Raw genomic sequence first — 19477 nt, 5'->3', positions numbered from 1 at the left:
AAAAGCGGGGAGATTCTCCCATTCCTTCAAGTAACGCAACCTTCGTCCCTTAAAAACGATTTGATACGTTATTCTCTATCTTTTGGCTATATTAAATGTACTTTTTCCCCTTCCAATTCTCATTGCCTTTGGGACAAAATTGTACTGTGCACCCTGGCTCAGCACTCCCCTATAGCAATGATAGTTTTACTCCTCTAGAAAGACATTTTAGTTTTAACTGCAAATCCCATCCCTTTTTTCCACTAAAATCCATGGTCATGATCCTTTACTTTGTTTTATTCTTACTTTCGTACAATTCACTATGCTCTCTTCTGTACAAAATATGAATCATAAAAGACAGTGACTTTGGACAAGTTTTAAAATCATTTAACATTTTACTGATTTTCATTTTTTTGTGTTATGAAATACAAATAACCTCTTTTCTGATATAGAAATATATTTTAACAAAACACAGGAATAACACAGGAATAATATGTGATAACCATAATATATAATAACCATAAACACATACACACACACACACACACACACACAGAAAAAAACAACAATACTGAAACAAAACCAAACTGGCTTGCTAACTGCACTGTATACAATGCCTGGTAAGCATCATGGAAGCACTGAGATTCTACCATTCCTTCAAGTAACGCAACCTTCCTCCCATAAAGAAATACACATATCATGATATGAGGGAAAGGCTTCTTGAGACGTCATCACAGAAGTACAGATGACGTCTCAAGAAGCCTTTCCCTCGTTGGACAACTCCTGTACGACTTAGAGCCTACACAGACATATATCTTGATATATCAAAAAGTACGTAAATTTCCTCTTAGCTATTATAGAGCTATATAAACGTATCAATTCTGGACATACATTTAATCTGAGGAATTTTACACGATCGAAAATATCTGAGAGATCGACAGTGCAAAACCCTTAAATGATCAATCATAAATCTACATTTCAATCATACTTACACGTGAAATGTTCGTCCACAGCCTTTGAACTGGCGATTTGTGCAGTTAATAGCTGCACATGCAGGCATCTTAAATTGAAATTTGTGTCCAATCCGAATTAATAAACGAAATTCACCACGAATGCAAAAGCTTGCCCGAGAAGTGTTTCTTGCGAGTAACAATATGGCGGCCCTTTGCCTTCACAAGTCATCGCCGATGAGCTATCCAGATATTATACAGATCAGTGGTGAAGCGGGGTCTACGTGTGCAATGCTTCCTGTTTCCCAGAGTGCTTTGCTGTACCCTCGATGTAAATGGCCGCTGAGTTACATTTGTAGAGCTCACATAGTTGTCGGTTATTTTGCATTATTCGTTGGTAGTGTCTTGTCTGATTGTTATCTACCTATTACGTTGCTGTGTGATGTTTTTTTTTTTTTTTAGTGCTTTCTTTTAAAAAAACACCACGAGTAACACGTGTTGTTATTCAGCTTGTTTAACTAGTTACCTTATTCTCACAGACTTGTGAGCAGGACAGTGTTAAAAAAAACACAATTTTTTCTTGAATTTTTGTACTCTATAATAAATTATGTTTTTTCCTCATATTACGAGTTTATTCACATGAAAAAGTCTTGTAAGAATATGCCTTTTTCCTCTTAATATTTTGATTTTATTCTTGTAAAATTACTGCAGATTTTTCCATTTTTGCTGTTGTTTGAAATTTCTAAATATAAAAAAATAAAAATGTAATAATAAATAAATAAATGTCCAAATACTTAAACTTTATTGTAAATGTCCGTCTTGTAATATTATGACTTTATTCCCATATTATAACTTTTGCCCAACCTGATTTTGCAAAAATTAACACTTTCTTATATTACAACTTTTGAAACATTTTTTTCTGTGTGCTACTAAAATGACATTATTTTTCTCATAATTTTACAAGTTTATTCTCGTAAAATTGTACATTTTTCTTGTTAGAATACGATGTAATATTTTGACTTATTCTTGTAAAATTACTGCTGACTTTTCCATTTTTTGCTGTTGATTTTTTTCCAAATATTTCAACTTTCTTGTCAATTTTCTTCTTGTAATATTAGGACTTTATTCCCGTAATATTTTGTATTTATTTCCATAATAGTTAGATTTTATTCCCATATTATACCTTTTTCCCCAGGCTAGTTTTCCAAAAATGACAACTTTATTTGTTTCTTATCATATTACGACTTTTTAAAAGAAATGTATTTTTCTTTGTGGTGCTACTAAAATGACATTATTTTTTCCTCATAATATGATGTTATTATATATAATATATATAATATAATATACATAATAAAATGATGACTTTTCTGGTTAGTTTACAACTTTTTTCTCTTTAATATTTTGCCTTTATTTATTTTTACGATTACTACTGATTTTTCTATTTTTGCTGTTGTTTTTGTACTTTTCTTGTTAAATTGTATTTTTAGAATGTGCACCACTGGGCCAATAGAAAAACAGCCTCGAGCCACAAATGGCCACAAATGGTAATTTCACAAAAATGTGTCATAGAATGTCATCATGATACAACAATATGTGGTAGAATATCGTAATTTTACAAGAAAGTGGGGTGCAAGGTCGTAATTTCACAAGAATATGTCACAGAATGTGTCCTAATTTGTGTAGAATATGTAGAATGCCAGAATTTTACAGTACAATAATGTGCCAAAGATGTTGTAATTCCACAAGAATATGTACTAGAGCGTCGTAATTTCACAAATGTGTCGTAGAATGTCATCATGATACAACAATATGTGGTAGAATATCGTAATTTTACAAGAAAGTGGGGTGCAAGGTCGTAATTTCACAAGAATATGTCACAGAATGTGTCCTAATTTGTGTAGAATATGTAGAATGCCAGAATTTTACAATAATGTGCCAAAGATGTTGTAATTCCACAAGAATATGTACTAGAGCGTCGTAATTTCACAAATGTGTCGTAGAATGTCAATTTTACAACAATGTGTTGTAAGCAATATGTCCGAATTTTACAAGAATGTGTCGAATATGTCGAATATGTCTCGATAATTTAAAAACACAAGACAGTATGTCGTAGTTTTACAAGAATATGTCGCGGAATATCATCATTTCACAAAAACGTGCCGTAGAACGTCGTAATTTCACACGAACACGTCGTAGAATGCCTTGTAAATTTACAACAATACTGTATGTTGGAGAACAGCGGTCCCCAACCTTTTCTGACGGCTTGTGCGGTATGGGAGAAAGTTAGCGCACGCACAATGGTGCGTTCGGGGACCGTCAAACAAAGTGGGACGGGTCGCCGCTTGCAACAAACAACATATAAATGACAAAACTATGGGATTTGTAACTCTACATTATTTTTTAAATAAAACAATGGCCCTCATTTCTGATATTGATATGCATTTACATAAAATGTTATGTACGGTAGTTATTTACAAGTATATATTTTTTTTATTTATCATTGCACCTGAAAGCTTCCTGCGGCCCAGTCATTAGGGATCCCTGTTGTGGAATATGTCGGAATTCTACAAGAATGTCACATAGAATGTTAATTTGACAAGAATATGTAGTATAGCGTCGTACGCTTGCAAGACATGTCGTCAAGCATGTAGTAGAACATGTCGTCATTTTACAAGCATATTTCAGAACTTTACTACATGTTGTCATTTTGCAAGAATGTTGTACATTTACAATGTAGCGAGTCAACAGTGTAAAAAAAAGTAGCGTCTTTATAAAACTGTCCCATGACATTGGCGTCGTCCATCTTCCTGTTGTTTTTCTTCAATGGCACAACTTTTTCTGTCTCGTTTTTACACTCGTTTCTCCGAGATAACTGTCGTTCGATCCCTCTCTCCGGAAGCGGATCGGTCTTCTCGTGACCATCGGATCAGGTAGCGGCTGGCCAGCTGAAGGTTCCACTGGTACCTGGAGAGGATCCTCAGGCAGTCCTCCCTGGAGCAGAGACTCAGCGAGTACAGTTGCTCCAACTGGCAGGCAGAGAAATGACACAAGATGAGGTGTGAAGCACGGTGTCGACAAAATAACACCAGAACCCAAAAGCCCCCATTGAGACCTTAAATATGAGGTATTACTCTATATGGTTACATTTTGGAGGGGCTCTAAGAGAGTGGATGGGGGTGGCCGCCCCATTTTTTTGGGCCCAAAATTTCAAAATGAGACAAAATATAAAGAATTAGTCGTCATGAAAAGTCTTTTTGGGAATTTTGCAAAAACAATCCGCTGAGCACAGTGGTGTAATGGAGGGGTCCTGAGGGGAGTGGGTGGGGGTGGTCACCCCAGTTTTTGGGCCCAAAATGTCAAACTGAGACAAAATAAAAAGAGGTAATTGTCATGACATTTTTCTTCAAATTTTGTGGATTTAATCAACTGAGTACAGGAGCATATTGGAGGGGTGCTCCAAAATGGTCACGGCATTTTGTAATGGAGGGGTCTTAAGGGACTGGATGGGGGTGGTCACGCCATTTTTGGGGCCCGAAATTTCAAACTGACACCAACTATATAGAGGTAGTCATCATGATTTTTAAATTTTTTTTTTATTTTGCAAAAACAACCAGGTGCGCACAGTGGTGTAACGGAGGGGTCTTAAGGGACTGGATGGGGGTGGTCACCCCAAAATTTCAAACTGGGGCAAAATATAAAGAGAAGGTTGTCATGACATTTTTTGTTTGGAATTTTGCAAAAATAATCAGCTGAGCACAGTGCTGTAATGGAGGGGTCCCAAAGGAGTGGATGGAGTAGTCGCCCCTTTTTTTTGGGCCCAAAATTTCAAACTAAGACAAAATATGAAGAGGTCGTGGTCATATCAATCTGATGATAAAAATAAGGTCATCAGTAATTTTATGGAAAAAAATGACAGTTTGCAGCATATCATGCTCTGTCAGTGATGTAATAACTCCTACCTTGAGTTGCTGTTCAGCTCGCAGCGGGTTCCATTCAGTACGTTGTAGCGCATTTCGAACTTCTTCAATGGTTACTCCGTGAACGGCGTCCATAACCTAAGAGCAGGTGGACAGTGTCTCAAGCCGCTGAAATTGCAGTTGAAACTTCCAGAAAAGTCTTGTTCCTCACCTGCGAGATGAGGTTGTCCCGGGTATACTGGGCGTAAGACGGCTTCTCCCGCTCTCTCACCCGTTCTCTGCCGTCCACTTGGTCGTCCAGCTGCGGGGTGGACCGTGCCATGTGGGACATTTTGGCCAGGTTGGTGCTTCCGACCACAGGCGGGGGTGGGTATTGAGGTAGAGGCGGCGGCGCCGAAGAAGAGGAGGCGACCAGCACCACCTGAGGAAGCCAAGAGGAACCCGAGAGGGGCGGGTGGACAGTTGGCCGCCTCTGTGCCTTCCAGTTGAAACGCTTGAAATTGGGGGGCGGCGGTCGAGGAGGAGCTTGGATGCTGGCTTCGCTGAGGCGGCGGTGGTCTTGCTGCACCACCACGCTGCGAGCCGCCCCCACCGGGGGCCGGCCCTGGTGGTCCACTTTGGGCGGACCTACCGGTTGGGACCGTGACTGGTGGCCACTTAAGACCGATTCCAGGCTTCGGGAAAATCCTAGAGACAACGTACAGGATTTTATTCGATAAAAACAGACCAGCGTCACACCCTGGATTATAGAACCACCCCGACTGACTGGGTCCCAAGTCAGGGACTTCTTTTTCAGGGACGCAGCCTATTAATTTCAGCTTTACAGATGCCACATCTTCAGTTTTGTGGTTTTCTATCCAACTCCAAGCAACTAATTTCAGCTCTACAGCTGCCACAGATTGAAATAGTATATCATGCACTGTTGTGACTATCTGTAGGTCATACAGCACAAAAGATTATGCCGTTTATTTTTCACTTCCAAAGCCAAGATACTGTATGTTATGCAATGCTATGATCAATACGGACGCTAACATGTAGCGTGAGCGGGAACCTCTGACGAAAAGGGGTGTCCAAAGTGGCCTCACTTTGGGCATTTATGGAGATTTTTTTTTTGGGGGGGGGGGGGGTCCCAGGGCACATTCTAAGCATATAAATTAACAGGAAAATAAAATTAAAAAAAGCAAAATTATTTAAATCAGCAGTAATTTTACAAGAATAGCAAGAGGAAAAAAGTTGTAATTTAGAAAGTTGAAATAGTTGGAAAAAAACAAAACCCAGCAAACATTTTACAAGAATAAAGTCAAAATGAATTTTACTAGAATAAACTTGTCATATTATGAGGAAACATAGTATTTATTTTTAATTTTAGCAGTATAGAGTTGAAATATTTAAAAAAAAATGATTTTTTTTTAAAAGTTGTACTAGTATGAGAAACAAAAAAAACCCACAACAAAGATTGTCATTTTTAGAAAATTAGGTTAGGGAAAATGACCAAATTTTAATGGGGGGGGGCGAGACCAAAGTTCATATTAATAAAAATAATAGGCTTTTTCACCTATATCACAAATTTGCGTCCTTTCATTTTTCACTATGCGGCCCTCGCTGGAAAAAGTTTGGCACCCCTGACTGAAGGGAAAGTCACTACCTGACATTTTCTGCAGATTTGATCCCTCCTTCTCCCTGGTGGTGCCTTGCCTGAAGCTGCCCCCGGTGCTGCACACATGAAAACAGTAAATTCAGTATTTTGGATCTTTACTTGCAGTCATGCTATAAAAAAAAAAAGTCACCGACTCTTCCAGGTTCTCAGGTGTCCCCCAGCTACGATCCGGATGGATGTCCCCGTGAGCGGTGTGCTGCAGACTACCCTTCACCGGAGGGGAGATGTAGTTCACAGGTCCTGGGTTGCTGGAGGCAGTAGACGGGGCGCCGACTGCAGAAGCCGCAGGAGTCGGCGGTACAATGAGGCTCGGAGGGAACCATCCGACATTTAGCGTCCTCTGGTTCTGCCCCCGCCACTCGCTGAGCTCCAGGCTGCACAGGGTGGAGAGTCAAGGAGTCGAATGTGCAAAAATTTTCTGACATGACCCACTCTTATTTAGTTTGGTACCCATGTTCTACGACGGTCACAAGATCATGAGGCAGGAGCGCAAGTTTCCTGGGTTCTGCAAACTCCCTTGTGGCTTGGACTTCCATCGGTTTAGCCTGAACAAGAAAGCCGTGAAAAGGCAGTCCTGCTTTTGAAGCAGCGAGTGGTTGCACCTTTCCTGCTTTTTACCTCTGCCACCATGGTAATAAGCTGAGCAAAGGTGGGCCGGTCCGCCGGGTTGCACGGCCAGCACTTCCTCATGATGCCATACATCTCCTGGGGACAATCCGGCGGTTTTTCCAAGCGCTCCCCCTCCCGTTCCACACGCCACAGGATCTAGATTTGAAAGAAACTTTCACTTGAGGCTGAAACACGGGCGGGGTGTCGTCCCGTGTTCTGTTACGATTAAGGCGGACAAGCCCATACTTGTTTTCCTGACAGACCGAACCAAGGCTCTTCACAGTACGTGAACATTTCCCAAAGGGTCACGCCAAACATCCACACATCAGAGGAATGAGAGAAGGACCCCACACGGAGACTCTCAGGAGCGCACCTGCAACCCATCGAGAAAAGACCCTTAAATTACTCCTGAAATTTTCATGCTAAAATAGGATGGTGGCCCAGCCAGGTACAACAGCTTGGGTGGGACAACCAACCTTAGTGAATCTCAGCCACTCCCCCTTAAGGTCCAAGTTAGCTGGGGGTAGTGATATAGTGTGTGGGGTCCGGGAAGGTGGGGAGGTCACCCCAGGCACCAAATTTGGGGGGTCATTTGTGACATTGTTATTAGTTAACTTTAGTGGTCGTTGGCCACACCCCAAGTCGGCTTAGTTCAGGTGTAGCATTGTGGGTGGCATTTGTTCACCTTATTAGCGTACTATTACCTTAGCCACGCCCCATTAAGGTCAGCTGAGCGCAGTGGTGGAGTGTATTTTGGGGGCACGAAGCGATCACCCGGGGGCAAAAATAATTGGGGTCGCAAAACCTCAAATTTTCAGACTGCCAAATGCGATTGCGTATTGTCGGTGCCAAGGGTGGGCGGTCACCCTGGGGGCAAAAATTTTAGACCCCAGTTTTTTTTGTTTTTTTTTTACTTTCACCTCAGCCACTCTCTATGTAGTGTATGGTGGGACAAGAGTTGGGCATTCACCCTCGAATAACATTTTAACGTACTCCAGGGGCGGCCACCCAGGGGCAAAATTTGCGAGACACATTTTTTGACTTTGCTTTTAGTGAACCTTGATGTTAGCCATTTGCCATTAAGGTCAAAGTAATCACCAGTGTGTTTTGGGGCCAGGGGGCGGTCACCCTTGGGGGCAATAACTTTGGGGGGGTACAAACTTTCACATTTTCAAAGGGTCTACCATGTTATGGTAACCACTACAAGTAGCCACCTGTGTGTAGTAGTGACTGCCTCCCTGCCCCCAATTTTTGGGGTGCGCCCAACGCAACATTTCAAAGAGTATATAGTCACCACTACAAATAGTCACCTGGCATAGTGCTGACTGCCCCCCTGTCCCCAACTTTTGGGGTGTACCCAAACGCAACATTTCATAGTCACCACTAACAGTAGCCACCTGTGTGTAGTGGTGACCGCACCCCTGCCCCCGATTTTTGGGGTGCGCCCAACCGCAACAATTCAAACACTCCTCACCATGCGAATGGGATCCGCCTATGCGCTGACATGACGTAGTGGTCTGCGTCTTGACTCAGGCCCCTCATCAGGCCAAAATCCCCAATCTTGACCATTTCTTTGGAAGCCAACAAAACATTCCTGGCCGCCAGGTCCCTATGAATGAAGCGGCGGGTCTCCAGGTAGTCCATACCTGCCGCAATTTGGGTGGCAAAGAGCCACAAACGCACCAGCGGGTACTCGAACTGACGCAAGCGTAGCATGTCGTATAGGGAACCCAGGGGGGCCAGCTCTGTTACCTGGAAATGGTATCAAGCAACTGTATTAATGTTGGATGCAAAACGGGCTTTGCGGGACAGGATGGGTGGTCCTACCATTTTGAGGGGCTGGGTGAGCACGACCCCGTACAGTCGTATAATGTGGGGGTGGTCCAGCGACTGCATGGTCGTCACTTCTAACAGGAAGTCTGTTAGCGTTTCCGTCTGCTTGCACATGCTGCTCCGTAGCGACTTTACCGCCACAGGAAGCTGGAAAAGTAGAACTTTTTTTAAAATTATTTATTTTGTATTCATTTTCAGGCCTATTTTTCTTAATGTTGTCAATTTTTAAAATTGTATTTAAATACGTGTAGTATTTCTTTTTTCAGTTGTATGTTTGTGATATTTTGTTCCATTCCTGGTAATGATACTGTATCATAGGTGATAATGATACCAAACATCGCAATACTGATATTTTGTACCACCGTTGGCATCAATATTTTACAATAAGCAATAACGATACAACACATAACATAACAATATCAGTTTTTATTACAACCCTTGGTATTGGTACTGTATTGGAAGAGATAGTGATACCATACATTGATATTCTGGTATTGATACTGATGATTATATTGTATGAGCTAACGACACAATGCATTGTGATATCGTACTATCGTACTGTATCCTAAAACATAATTATACCATAATTAGAATATTGATATTTTTAACCCTAAAAATCGCAATATCAGTATTTTGTCCCACCCATTGTATTGATTTTGTATCATCAAGGATAAGAATGCCATACATCACAATATCACTGTCTGTCCCTACGCTGGTAAGAAAAAACGATACCGTAAATCATAACATACGCCACATGTCGATTAGATTATAGATTTTGATAGATTTTGTATCCCCCCCAAAAAATATCCAAACATTTAGGCGCTTTACTATAAAAATACTGCATTTAAACATCAAAATGATTTTTCCTTACGACTCTTCCGGTGGGTGTATGCCACTGTCCCCTTTTCACCACACCAAAGGACCCGGAGCCCAATTTCTCCCCCAGAACCAGCTCATTATCCTGGATTAAACTGGGCAGGGCCCGGCTACTGCCTTCCTGGTTTTGGGCGGGACCACCACTGCTCCACTGCTCCCCTCCATCTGGACATCGTCCGCTCGACCCCTGTGTGAATAGATGACTTGGTATGATCACAGCATATCATAGCAGTATCATTTTGGAACTGTTAAGAAAAATACAACCAATCGTCCTTTGATTGTGTGGAACTGTGCTGCTATTTAGCGGCATAACAATGATTTCTCGTACATACAATTGTGACTGAGTCTACTGAAATCTGCCTAGCAACAAGTGGTTATGTAAATTAGGTATGGCGGACAACATTTCATACCTTTGGCATCCACGGCCGCGAGCTTTGTGAGGTCTTGTGGCGTTTTAGTGCATCCCATAATCGTCTTTGTGCTTACAAAGAAAAAAAACAACACATGAAACAATACAAATTGAAATTTCATGAAAAACTTGACTTCCTTCCTTCGGATATATATTTGCAAAAAATGTGCAGTATGACAAAGATGAAGACATGTACGGGACAGCGCAAGATGACGCTTTAAACTTTAAAAACTTTTAAAAATTAAAAAAAAAAAAATTTGCTGTTGTTTTTTTTCAATTTTCCAAATGTTTCAACTTTCTTCTTAAATAATTTTCATAAATTTTCTTGAAAATGACATTATTTTTCCTCATAAAATTACAAGTTTATTCTAATAAAATTGCACCTTTTTTCCATTTCTTGTGTTGTTTTTATTTTCCAACTATTTCAACTTTCTTCTTGTGAATTTTCTTCTCCTGATTCTGACTTTATTCCCTTAATATTTTTACTTTATTTTCGTAACTTGATCACTTTTTCTGCAACTTAATAAAAAAAAAAAAATTAAAACTCTATTTGTTGTTTTGATTGTTTCTCATAATATTATGACTTAAAAAAAAATAACCTATTTTTTCTTTAATATTTTAACTTGATGCTACTAAACTGACGTTATTTTTCCCCATAATATTATGACGTTATTCTCATCAAATTACAGATTTTTCTCATTCGATTACAACTTTATTCTTGTAAATTTACGGCGGATTTTAAAATGGTTGCGGCTTTTTTACTTTTCTTGTTAAATTGTATTTTTAGAATGCCATTAAAATAACAGCCACGGGCCGCAAATGGCCCCAAGGCCGCACACCTTATTAAGATACAAATTCTAGCAATTTTTCAACAGGTCTTAAGATTTTGATCAGGTCTGTATATGTATATGCCTAGAAAAAATATTTCAATGAAACATATTTATTTTGTAGAAAGGTTTAAAGTAAATTAAAAAGCTTTGCATTTAAATACAAAACTTTGTGTTATGATTGGTGTCAACATTTTTTACATTTTGTATTCATTTTCTGCAGTGATGCAATGACAAATTAGCCACGGTCCGCAGAGGGCGCCGGCGCCTCACTTTGGGCGCCTCTACTTCTGTGGCTCTTCGTCGGCATCGGGCTTGTGGCGTGGGCTCCATGAGCAAACTACAAATGTACTTGGCTTGTTGGCTCAGTGTCGTGGGCGAGCGAAGCGATGATGGTTGAGAGGAGGAGGTGTACGTGTGTGCGCTCGTGGTACCTCATGTCGGATTTTGGGGACTGGAGCTTGCGGGTTGCGTGCCCGGCGCATGGCAAGGCGTACGGGCGTGTTCAGTGGTCAAATTGCGTGCCTGTTGGTCACTCTCCGGGAGGGGAGGGAACTGATGTAATAATACATTTTTTTTCTAATATTATCACAATCGACCGGCAAAGTCGCAAAGATCGACTGGCAGCTCATAATCAAGGGGTTGCTAACCCCTGCTGTAGAAGATGCTATTGCAGTAGCCGAGTCTGGTGGTAATAAAGGCGTGGATGAAGGTTTCAGCAGCAGAAACGGGAAGGGCGAAGACAGGCAATGTTTTTTACATGGAAAAAGACAGCTTGGTTTGTCTGGGTGTTGTGGTGCTCAAAGCAGTGGGGACCTATGGTTTCCGCATTCACGGAATCGTGGAATTGGCCAATATAAACGGAATTTACTGGAATTTACATGGAATCTCACGGAACTGGACATCATGTGAATGACATAATGTCATCATGAGGAGGAAGGAACGTCCACGTGGGGAAGTATTTCCCGGTGGACTGCTCAATCCTGGCAGGATCTCATCACAAACACTAACCCGCCCCGTCCCGAACTAAACATGTCGAAAGGGTGACCAAAAACACTGGCTAAAGTTGGAGGTAAGGTAACGTAAGCTAGCGGTGTTAGCTTAATTTTGCAGAGTATGCTAGTGCAGCCGTGTGTGTGCGACTCAGGCTAGATGATCATATTTTCATAGGCACGTTTATTCTTGCGCCCAGCTCGTCTTAACTGTAAACACACCTTCTCAACACACACTTCCGGCCTTCAAAAGAAGAGCGCTGTTTGCCACATCTCATCTAGTTGCGTAAACAAAATAAGGGTGTCACAAAAAAATACCTTACATTAATAATGCAATTGGAATTGCATCGGTGACTACGTCTTCCTTAATCTTATTGAAAATTTTGTACCAATGTGTGCAGAGGCTGACATCCCATTAGAAAAGTTAGCCAGGCTACATTCAAGATTCAAGAGTTTTATTGTCATGTGCATGGTAAAACAGGCAGTTATACTATGCAATGAAATTCTTATTCTGTTCATTCTCCCAAGAAAAGAAAGAAAACACAAGAAAGTGAATAAGAACATAAGAAACATTAATACTAATAAATTAAGCAACAACAACAGAAGAGACATGAATACCAATAAATTAATAAATAAAGTGTTATGAGTGTGTGCGTGTGTTGCGTGCGGCGTGTGTGAGTGCTTCGTTGAGAAGCCTGATGGCCTGTGGGTAAAAGCTGTTTGCCAGCCTTGTGGTCCTGGACTTCAAACTCCTGTAGCGTCTGCCTGACGGTAGGAGTGTGAATAATGAGTGTTGTGGATGTGTGCTGTCCTTGATGAGGTTGTGTGTTCTTCGTAGGACTCTAGATTTATAAATGTCTTGCAGTGAGGGGAGGGCTGCCCCAACAATGTTCTGTGAGGTCTTGATCACCCGCTGGAGTGCCTTCCTATCACGTGTTGTACAGTTACCGTACCAAACAGTGATGGAGGCGGTAAGGACACTTTCCATAGTGCATCTGTAGAAGCAACTCAGGATTTTGGTGGACATGCCAAATTTCCTCAGTCGTTCCAAAACGATTCCGTAACTTTAAATCGATTCAGTAACTTTTTTGCCAAAAATTCATCCAGTGTGACTATATTGGGTAATACGAATGTAAAGCCTTATAAAGCTGCCATTACAATACACTGATGAGAGAATAGTCGCCGCAGGAAGTACGCTATCCAGGAAAAAACAAGGAACTGAATGATACAACACAATGTGCACAAGGGGGTGCCAAGGAGCCTCACCCGGTTTGCTGATCCCGACCTGCTCCAGGTCGGCCTCCTTGACGTAGGCGAAGTGCTCAACCCGCGTGATGTTGAGGCCGTCTCTGACACGCAGATAGAACTTCTCCAGCTGCACGTCCGCCAGGAGTTGATACAGCCATTGAGTGTCCGGGTCCATCAGCAGGACACGGCCAATCCGCCTTCAAGAAGGGGAAAGAATTCCAACGTTAGCTTCTATTGTTTACAGCAGGAATGCGCCTAATAGATGACAACAAGCAGCATTAAACAAGCATTTTTCTCCTAGCCTGGAGGGGGTGGAGGTGATGCTTCCTTTTCTACGATGCATGAGTTTCGGTGATGTGGGAGGAGTCAAGACATCTTAACAACGTAACTATACCATGAAGCCTGTATCAATACTGTTTTGTCAGAGATAACCATACACACATTGTGATAGCGATTTTTTTTTACCACCTCCAGTATTGATACTGTACCATAAAAGGTAATGATACATCACAATATCAATATTTTGTCCTAGTATCATAAGCGATAACAATACAGTATATCGCTATATTGATTATACGTATGTCCCAGTATTGTAAAAGCTAGTGATACAATATCAATGTTTTATTTCAGTATTGTAAGAGATGACGCTAACATACATCTCAATATCAACATTTTCTTCCATCCTTCGATACCTACTAGCGATAACAATATAACACAATACGTTATTGATATTTTGCATCAGCATTGCACAAGCTACAGATGCGATACATTGTAATATCAATATTTTGTTCCATCCTGGTACCAATACAGCAATGTAAGCGATAACAAAAAGCTACATTGCGATATCAATATTTTGTCCCATACCTTGTATCAATCCTGTATTGTAAATATAATAATACGGTACTGCGGGACTGATATATTATACCGATATTTTGTACTAGTATCATAAGGGATGTTGATGAGATATAATTTGATATCAATAGTATATTTCTCCACTAGTATCTGTACTGCAGGGGTGTCCAAAGTGCAGCCCGGGGGCCATTAGTTTTTGTATTGGCCCACCACATATTCTAAAACTATAATTTAACAAGTAAACTAAAAAAAAAACCCACAAAAAACCCCAGCAAAAATGGAAAAATCTGTAATTTTTTCAGCCAAAAATTTAATAAGAATAACGTCATAATATTATGAGGAAAAATAATGCCACTTTAGCAGCATAAAGTTGAGATAATAAATTAAAACACATTTTTTTTAAGTAGGAACATCATGAAAATAAATAAATAAAAATAAGTTTTTGGAAAATTATGTTGCGGAAATGTTCCAATTTTACCAGAATAAAATGTAAATATTAAGAGACAAAAGTCATATTTTAAAGAGAAAAAAAAGTCACAATTTCTACAAGAATAAATTAATATTATGAGAAAAAAATTCATTTTGGGGAAAAGTTATAATATTATGGGAATAAAGTCAAAATATCATGAAAATAAAGTCATAATATGATGGGAAGAAAATGTACAAAGATTATTTAAGAAGAAAAATATTTGGCAAATTTTAAAACAAACACAAAATGACAAAAAAAGCAGAAAAAATGGGGAAAAGAGCTACGTTCATACTAATAATAAATATGTTTTCACCTACAGTATATCACAAAGCTAAGGTGCAATTTTTTCATGAAATATAACGTCTTAGCATAAAGTGGCCCTTGCGTCCTTTCGGTTTTCACTGTGCGGCCCTAGGTCGAAAACGTTTGGAAATCCCTGCTGTACTGTATCATAAAAGATAACGATACATCACAACACTGCTCTTTTGTCCCAGTATTGCAGGAACGACACAAGGTGTATTGATATTTGGTCCCAGCGCCGTAACAGCCAATAAAGCCATGCATCAAGATATTTACATTTTGTCCCAGTCGCGTGACAACTAACAAAATGATACATCAGAATATTATGTCCCAATATCGCAAGCGATAACGATACATTGTGATAGCGGTTTCTGCAATCGGAAAACACAACTCCTACGCAGGTTTTTAAAATTGTTTTTTACTTTGTCTAATCACCTCTCGTCCATGCGCTTTGGCGGCATTTGTCGGTTTCTGCAATGGGCAACGTCTGCACTGACAACAATGGGGCAGTCAGCAACATTTTGTCCAGTTAGGATGAGCAATCAGCAAGCAGACGAGCTGCACTGTCTGCTAGCCTTGCATTCTTTGTTACCTACTTTATGTACACACCGATGAATCTTTAACCTGCCTAGCAACTGATAAAAAAAAGTGCATATTCTCATCTGTTGGACAGTCACACGCGTGTGGCATTCCACTATCGTTTTCTTGTTTACAAAGCCTACTGTACTCAACTTCCACCATGCTTCAACATTTTCTTCAAATTGTCAATTAAAAAAATAAAAAATACCTATATTTTTTATTTTATTAGCGTAATATTTTTATGTGTGATTATTCAATATAATTAATTAACTCTATTTAATATAATATATACTACATATATATTTAATATAGCATTATAATACAATTATAGGCCGTACGGTGGCTGAGTTGTCCATAGGTATGAATGTGAGTGTGAATGGTTGTTTGTCTATATGTGCCCTGTGATTGATTGACTGGCGACCAGTGTACCCCTTCTCTCGTCCAAAGTCTGCTGGGATAGGCTCCAGCATACCCCCACGACCCTAATGAGGATAAGCGACATAGAAAATGGATGGATGGATGGAATATAATTATAATTACTGGTGTCAAGATATTTGAAAAGTTGAGAGATTAATTAATTATGATCTGTAATTAAATGTTGTAATTAATCGTAAACCTAAAATTGCTGAGAAAAGCCCTCACCTTGAGGTATATTAATTACAATTTATTACATTATGGTAGCAGTTTAAAATATTGATATATAACAAAAAAAGTGGCTTCATAAAGTCATTAATTGCTTGATTTGACTTGAACAGATGCAGTCCGAGACATGTGTATTCCGCGAGGGATGTCCCGATCCGATCTTCAGGATCGAGATCGGCTGCCCATCCTCTGTATTTTGAAAACCGGATAAAATCAGCTTCTGCCACGAGATCGGGACGATCACGTTGCTGTATAACGTTCGGAAATCTGGGCCACGCTCCAATGTGGTAGGTGCGGTAATGCGCCTTAAAGCTGGTTGCCACACGACTCCCGCCACCCGCAAGAAGAAAATGCAACACCACCATGCAGACAAGTCTGTGGTGTATTGTAGTGAAGTTAGTTTCACTTTGGATGTTAGATATTCGGCTCCGTAGCTACAGCGGTAGTTACCCCTCACTGTGCCCTGGGCAGCTGTGGGAAGCCTGCACGGGACGGGACACTCTAACTGGTAGTTTATAGTATATTCTAAATAACAACACAAATTGATCTATAATCATTTCAAATTACTGGAGTCCTACCCTGAAAGTATTTTGCATGCCCATTTTTTTCAATTTTACCTTTTATTGGATGGACACTTAAATATAACAAAAAGTGTTTGCCCCCTTCCTGATTTCTTATTTTTTGCATGTTTGTCACAAATGTTTCAGATCATCAAACAAATTTAAATATTATTCAATGACAACACGACTGAACACAAAATGTACTTTGTGTATCTACTTCTACTCACAGATTTCACTTAACGCTGGTATTTTTTGGAACCTAACCCCAACGTTAAACGAAGGAACACTGTAATCCGTTCCAGATACCCAAAATGAGAAATGGAGGGAACTTAATGCGCACTTCCCGTACATCCTGAGATTGAATTCAATAGTGTTTCTCATCTTTAATATCAAAGTGCTGGCACTTACAACTTTCTGTGGCCCCATGGCCGGTTATTCAGCTATCGCATTCAATTAAAAATGCACAGACAGTGAGTCAGCAACTCGTAGGCTGCTTTGTTTGACCATTCGATTTCACCGAATGATACATTACAGGGTGCACTTTATTATGTGCAATACTGTACGATAACCGAGGCAAAATTTAGATATTTTCAACGAAAGCCAAATCATATAAAATCTGGCACATACAAAAACCCAGGTTTGACTGTACTGAAAAAATAGCAACAAAAACATTTTTTGTTGGATTTATTCATATTTTATACATGAAAATACAGGCAAATATTTTCAAATTCAAACACTACTACAAAAAATAATTTTATTTCTATTATATTTTCATATTTTCTGCACAGATGCTTCACATTCAATGCTTACAGTAAATTAATCCTAAAATGTATTTTTATTATATACCTTTTAGATTATTTAATTGACATTCCCAGTACTTAAAAATACAACATTTAAATATTTGTAATTAAAAAATACAAGAAAACATTTTTAATTTTTTTGTACAATGTCATACTTTATGTATGGATGCTTAAATAAAATGCTTAAAACAGCAGCAAACTAAATGAATCATTTCAATGATCAAAAAAATTATTTTGGATAATATATTGTCTATATGTGCCCTGCGATTGGCTGGCGACCAGTCCAGGGTGTACCCCGCCTGTCGCCTGAAGTCAGCTGGGATAGGCTCCAGCATACCCCCGCGACCCTAATGAGGATCATAGAATAGAAAATGGATGGACGGATTTTGATAAATATTTTGCACAGATTAAATCATAAAAAGCACACATTCTAAGAGACATTATTTATACTTGATAATAACTATATTCATAATGCTAGCATCTATTAGTGTAGTTTATTGATGCTGACCCTATAGTGTCTTACCAAACAAGTGAGGCTAAACTGCAGAAATAAATAAGTAAATATGATGCGTTGCTAGTAAACTTACCGTTCATTAAAAGTATGTGAGCTGTTGACAGCGATTTCTCAACCAAACACGCCCTGTGACAACCGACCCATGACTGCATGCCAGGTCCAAAAAAGCTGACGACTTCCTGACAAAACTCGCCTTAGAAATCCTGGAAAAGTCCTCTACAAGTGTCACAGTCCCTTAAATTCCTTATTTCCCTTTTTGTATTTAATCCACAGGGAACTGTAACTTCTAAAATCTTTCTCTTCCAATTCCACGCGAGCCACAACAACCGAGCCGCAGGAGAGAATCTACCTGTGTACGACTGGTTTTAGACTCCGCCTATTTTCGCAAAAAGCCACGCCTTTTCCGGTCATGCTTAACCTGAATGAGACAGCATAGTTTCGACTGTTTCGTTTTTAAAATCATATTATTATTGTATTTAATTATAATAATACACCCATATATTGTTATAGCTCTCAATATTTTGTTAAATATTTGTGGATTTTTGTACTTTATTGCATGTTGAATTACTGAAAACATGAATATAAAATCTCACCTAATTTTTTAAATGTAGTTTAAAATAGTATTTTATTTTCACGGGAGGGTTTTTTTCGACCTGTTATTATCCTTGTTATGAATTATCATGATATATAGTTTTAATATCATTTAATATTTTATTCATTCAAAATATAATAATCCATTAAGCACAGTACACCACGATATATATAAACATGTATATCATATTAGTATTTTTTATTTAATTATATATAATTGTGATATATTTAGTATTTGTTCTACTTAATATATATAATAAAATATTAAGATCTAGTTTAATTATTTAATGTTTTAATTATTGCATTTATATAAAAAATATTGAATTTATATGGATTCAAATGTGTAATAAAAAATACAATAGCCGGTTAAAGAGTACATATCTCATACATGTATATATAAAAATGCTCGGCAAATACAACATATTTATTAATAAAATATTAATCGAAAGTACATTTCATTTATTGTGAATAGTTTATTATTGATTTTGTATTATTATTGCATTGGAAGATATTACATTATTGTAATGTGATATTTACATGATATTGTATAGTACAAAACACTATAAACCATTAAACACTTTCCACCGTGACTCATCATTTTGTTGTTGTTTTCATCCAAGTTGAAATTCGGACTCTTCGTGAAGCGTGAATGTCTTGAATGGGTTTCTCCCACTCCATACTTACTGTTGCAAGGCAGGTTAAACCGGATTTTGTTTCCTTGCCTCTGACGTGGATGCTTGTAATGCGAATTCAAATAAAGCATAGACACTTCAACACAGGCCTGCCTGCACCCGGCACTTCCTGGTACAGTTATTCGTCCGGTTCCTATTAGTCACCAAACAATCAGCTTCAGTTCACCTGTCACCTTCCTTC

The 19477-nt window shown here is 39.1% G+C and overlaps 1 protein-coding gene across 2 annotated transcripts; it reads right to left on the bottom strand.

The window, feature by feature from the left end:
- Positions 1 to 1259: 1259 nt before the first annotated feature.
- On the bottom strand, positions 1260 to 18361 carry tnk1 (tyrosine kinase, non-receptor, 1). 2 transcript variants are annotated; one of them, XM_054800420.1, is made up of 14 exons: positions 18087 to 18361; positions 13316 to 13494; positions 10232 to 10302; positions 9817 to 10008; positions 8940 to 9092; positions 8587 to 8864; positions 7359 to 7485; positions 7122 to 7268; positions 6954 to 7048; positions 6638 to 6877; positions 6492 to 6559; positions 5058 to 5533; positions 4889 to 4984; positions 1261 to 3955 (listed from the first exon to the last, which is right to left on the bottom strand). In XM_054800420.1, the coding sequence occupies exons 2-14, from the start codon at positions 13470 to 13472 to the stop codon at positions 3779 to 3781; spliced, it is 2277 nt and encodes a 758-aa protein (XP_054656395.1). In that variant the 5' UTR covers positions 13473 to 13494; positions 18087 to 18361; the 3' UTR covers positions 1261 to 3778. The 2 variants fall into 2 exon arrangements, with proteins under 2 accessions (XP_054656396.1, XP_054656395.1); XM_054800421.1 differs by lacking the exon at positions 18087 to 18361 and having other exon boundaries at positions 1260 to 3955; positions 13316 to 13489.
- Between the last annotated feature and the right edge of the window lie 1116 nt (positions 18362 to 19477).

Source organism: Dunckerocampus dactyliophorus, chromosome 15, assembly GCF_027744805.1.
Source record: "Dunckerocampus dactyliophorus isolate RoL2022-P2 chromosome 15, RoL_Ddac_1.1, whole genome shotgun sequence".
Lineage (NCBI taxonomy): Eukaryota > Metazoa > Chordata > Actinopteri > Syngnathiformes > Syngnathidae > Dunckerocampus > Dunckerocampus dactyliophorus.
The sequence above is the reverse complement of the archived record's forward strand: the minus strand, read 5'-3'. Positions and strand labels throughout refer to the sequence as shown.